Source organism: Buceros rhinoceros, unplaced genomic scaffold, assembly GCF_000710305.1.
Source record: "Buceros rhinoceros silvestris isolate BGI_N320 unplaced genomic scaffold, ASM71030v1 scaffold17831, whole genome shotgun sequence".
NCBI classification, from domain to species: Eukaryota; Metazoa; Chordata; class Aves; order Bucerotiformes; family Bucerotidae; genus Buceros; species Buceros rhinoceros.
In genome coordinates, this window is record NW_010395019.1 from 39,065 (window position 1) to 43,811 (window position 4,747).

The window sequence follows — 4,747 nt, forward strand, 5'->3', positions numbered from 1 at the left end:
TTCCGATCTCTGCTCCAAGCGCTGGAGGTAAAGCATGTACTCCTGTTTAAAGAAAAGAAAAAGTAATTTAATTATATTATCAGTCAAGTCTAATGTCTGGACAATAAACCAGGAGAATTTTAGAACTTATATAAGAGCAATTAGTTTGCCCCTTAAAATTATCAGATACAGCGAAATGCTGTTGCTAGTCAGCCTGCCCCAACCTAGCAATATTTACTGAATGACATCTTCATCCAGATCTATAGAGGTATAGAGCAAGAATTTTACAATATTCATAAATCAGGAATTCTGCATACACATTTCTTATTTGCATATCAATGCAGAAGACTCCGTTGCTCCTGAGGCTACAGAGGGGTTCCCACAGATAGGTCTGTTATAGGTCTCTTTTGAAAACTGATTCCCACTGATTAACAAACATCAACCCTTTCTGGGATCACGTGGCAGTGCTCTGAAGGGGTCTGGTAAGTGGAATGCATTAGAGCTCATTTCTGTGATGCATAAAACGATGTGAATTTCCTGTGCTAATTTATAGGGGGGTTGGTGTAATCAACAAGTTATCAAACTGAAGCGGGCCATGTACCAAAAATTTGGCCTCCGTCAGGAACAGAATTTACTTTTTAAAAATTGCAGTCCCAGCGTACACAAGCTCGTAAGCTATGTTTTTTCATAAGGTATGTTTTTTCAAAATACCCCCCCACTGCTTTGCAGTCAGCTTTGTAGGAGGGGAAGCTGTAGCACAAAACCTTTGTGCTGGCCAAGTATTCCTGCTGTCATCCAGCTCTCTGCTCTTTGTGCCAAGCAGCGAGTTGGCACACTGGGTGCCAGCAGGAAGCATTGGTGTCCTGCCTTGCACTGTGCGTTCTGTCCTCACAGCACAGGGAGGCTTGGCTCAAATCCCCCGAGACCGCGTTGTGAACTTGTGGAGAACGGGACTACGTGGTTGAGAAGTTGTCACGTGATAAAAAGCAGGGTCTCAGTCACAGTTCAAGATTAAAACACGCTAATAACATAAATGGTATTTTTAAAATAATCAGAGGTGGCTGATCTTGCTGTCTGTAGCTGAACAGGCTTCTTGACTGAAACAGCACTGTGGAAGTCCAATAGTGTCACATAGAATTGCAAATTAAATTCCCCAGCTCAGCATGACCTGGCCTAGCACAAACAGCTTTTGCTCAGAATAGATGAACAGAGATGGGCTCATCACTGCGTTCATTTCGGTCTGCTACAAAGAACCCAGCCATACAAAATCAGTTTTTTCTCCTCGAGCAGGCGGTAGAACTGTGCCCAGGGATACAGCAGCACGCGCCTTCCCTCATGGGGGAAAACTCCATGGTCCATGGGGAGGGGGGATAGTATTTTTGTTGGAAGATACTTCCTTTGCTACTGAAAACCTTGACGTTTAGTGAGAAAACCAAATCCTTTTATGTTTGGGTTTTCTTACAGAAAGCCCACATTGCTCTATAGAGGGGGGGAAAGGGAAATAAAAGGAAGGTTGGAATTTCTTAACAAAGGTTTGCTAAGGGTTTAATTGTGGTGGTGGAAAGTGGCAAGGACAGAGCAGCTCAAGTTGGTACTCAAACACAGCTCTAGCCCTGGCTCCCTCTGCTCCCCTTCTAGAGCCATAGAACCAGAACACCTCAAGTTGGAAGGACCTATAAGGATCATCAAGTCCAACTCCCTGCTCCTCGCAGGACTACGTACAACTAAACCATAGGACTAAACGTGTTGTGTGTGCATGTAACTTCCTGTAGGACAGGATTTAACTCTAGCCAACCTCTCTGGTTATGTTCCAGATCAGGTTCTAAATCATGTTCTAGGTTATATTCTAGATCAGACCCTAGTTCACATTCCAGATCAGATTCTAAATGGTGTTCTAGACAATGTTCCAGATCAGGTTCTGGGTTATCTATCTAACCAGATTAGGTTCTGGGTTAGAGTTAGGTTGTATTTAATAGCTGGTGTACTTAGTACATAACATATGATGTCATTGTGGTGATACGTTAAGCATAAGCATAGATGGAAGCTGTATTCCTGCTAATTTTCAAAAAAACCCAAGGCTCATCTACAGCAGCTTAGAAGCAACCCCTGTGCTGCGTGTGGTGGGCAGCGGGGAAGCCCGTTCTGGTTTGAGCTCCGTCGTACAGCCCTCATAGTACAAGACCGTTAACAAGGACGGTGCAATATGCTTGTGGCAGCTTCGATTTGCTGTGGCTGTCACACCTGACGAAGTGCTGTGTGTTCAGGAGTGGCGCACGGGCAGGTGCATTCGTTTTGGCTGGTCTGTGATAACCATTGGAAGGGGAAAGCCACAAGCTGTCTCCACAAGCCTGGCACACGCTGAGCTCGGTCTCGCGAGGTACGGAGCGCTCTCCATGCCAGAGCGTGTTCAGCACCTTCCGAAATGGAGCCCCTTGTATTCGCCAGCCACGCACAATCGATTGTGTGCTTTCTAGCTTCGGTGGGGTTTGTCTGTTCAGAACCACGTCATTTACGTCACAGTTCATTTACTTCAGAAAGAAATAGGTAGTAATTTTAAAATACATTAAGTACCTCTTGAGAAGCACAGAATTATGTGTTCCGTCTTGTCAAAACAAGCAGAACAGAAGGCTCTTTAATTCTCTTTCTTTTGTTGTATGTGGTTTACAAATAGAAACTGTAAATATTGCATGCAAAAGTAAAGCCATTGCATTAAGCTGGTAAGATGGTTACTAAAACCATCTACAGTATCACAACAAACCATCCTGTCTGCAGCGTTCGTAAATAAGTGACTTTAAAAGCTACCTCAGAACTACCTCAAGCTCCACCCTGACCACTGACACCTTCCTCTCCTTTCTGCCCTGAGTGCAGAATGTACTGTAAGCAGAAGACGTTTCCTGTTATTAAGTTTTTCAGGAACAACCTGATGAAACCCCATTTTCTAGAAATGAAAAGCCACTTTCTTCTCGATAATATAATTGGCATTTTTGAACCATGATAAATAATTTCCACGTTCTGCACACATAGATTTCTGGAGCGATGTTCAGCACTTACAGAATGCTACGTAACAGGAATTGAAAGAATGTAAAGGGGTTTTTAAATGTATCACAGAAGAACTCAGCTGCTTAAAAGGGAGAGATTCGTAATGTATGGCTTGGAATTAAAACTACAGAAATTTAATACTAAGCACCAATGTTTTGGGAGCATTGGTGTTCAGGGTTTTTTTAGGTAATGTAATTTAAAAATAAATATCATAAATCACCCTCATTGGCTCATCAGGGAAACCGGCTTTTCTTGGTCTTTCCTCACGACGAGTTCTCAGGATCTGTTTGGCATCTTTTTCACTCAAAATTGGTGAAGTGTCTAAAGACAGAAAAGCGGACATTAGTTCCAAAATCACCAAAAAGTTAATATTTTATCTGTCAGTTATAAAATGAAATGTCTCCAAACCTGATTTTTGTCTATATACAAAGTGTTCTTTCACTACAGCCCCTTCCCGGGGGATATCACATTCCAGGAGATATGAGTGGAATTCTAAACCATTTTTATACTTGTGCTTTCTATAGTTTTACCAGTTTGAAGCAAACCTACATCTTCATCTTACTGTGAGAAAATAAAACAGTGCCAGCTAACCACCGATGTTAGTCACTTCTAATTTGTTCTTTTCTGAGTTGCTTTACTCTTAGGATTATTTTTGAGAGTAGTGAGTTAGACTTTTTTTGTAAAGGACAGACGGCATTGAACATTCAGCTTGCAGGCAAAATAATATTAAAATAGAAAGGTAGTAAAATGAAACACTTTACATTTTGTAATAAATGTCTGCAGTGTGGTAATGCAGAGAATAAAATATCGAATACAGGAGCATGATTGTTAAAACCCAAATCACGGAAAGCCTGCAATATAAAAAGAGTTAAGTGTTAAAAATGGAATCTGAGGGTACTCAAACAGGAGGCTGCTGAACTACCACTATTATCACATGCTCTGCAGCGCTACGCACACCCGCAGCTTGGGTTCATAGAAACTCCTACCTGTAAAAGCGGTCATCAGGACCAAAACGGGGACAAACACAAGTAACTTCTTCATTTTGATTCTGCTTTCTCGCAGGCTGTTCCGAAGTGCGTAACACCGAGCGAGGCATTGGCCCATTTGAAGTAGCTACGTCAGTCACAGATGTTTGTTTGTGTTTGTCCAATCTGAGCGATAGTGTGATTTTGAAGACCTCTGGTCTGAAGGTTTGAATGAGGCTGTGATCTGCTCCCACATTCTCAGCATAGCTCTGCTCCTCAGGGAAAGAAAATAGAAGTCCGTTTGTCCGCCTCGGTCGTCAGAGTCACACTGGATATTTTAAATTTGTGAAAATAAAGCACATGGCCTTACGTTTAGCATAGCGAGCAATGGTTTCGGGTGCCTAAGGTAAACGACTGGTTTTCAATAGAAACAACTGCCCGTCAGCGACTGTTAATCTCCGAGGCAGCTGCAAAGGGGCCCCTCCTTCAGAAATTGCCTCTGACTCGACCCCAGTACGTGTCACTGTGGTTTAACTCCTGCAAAGCCAGATTTTCGCCGCTGAAACACACAGCAGAGAGGGGTTTATCAAAGAACAGGACCAGGGAGGCACGGCGGGGACCCGTCTCCTCAGCCAGCCGCGCCGGGTTAGCACATCGCTCGGTTATAAAAATCCGAGGGGACCGCGGGCTGGGACAGCGAGTGCTGCAGGTGCGGGGGCTGCAGCGGGCCGGCGGGTGATGCCACGGAGCCGGTCGGGGCGAGG

The 4,747-nt window shown here is 43.7% G+C and overlaps 1 protein-coding gene across 1 annotated transcript in view; it reads right to left on the bottom strand.

The window, feature by feature from the left end:
• Nucleotides 1-4,059, bottom strand: part of LOC104501586 (chromosome unknown open reading frame, human C17orf67) — a 4,211-nt gene extending 152 nt beyond the window's left edge. The window contains exons 1-3 of the mRNA XM_010145421.1: nt 4,005-4,059; nt 3,239-3,339; nt 6-42 (exon numbers count right to left, since the gene is read on the bottom strand). Coding sequence (XP_010143723.1) covers nt 6-42; nt 3,239-3,339; nt 4,005-4,059 — 193 coding nt within the window. The remainder of the gene's footprint in view (nt 1-5; nt 43-3,238; nt 3,340-4,004) is intronic.
• Nucleotides 4,060-4,747: the final 688 nt, after the last annotated feature.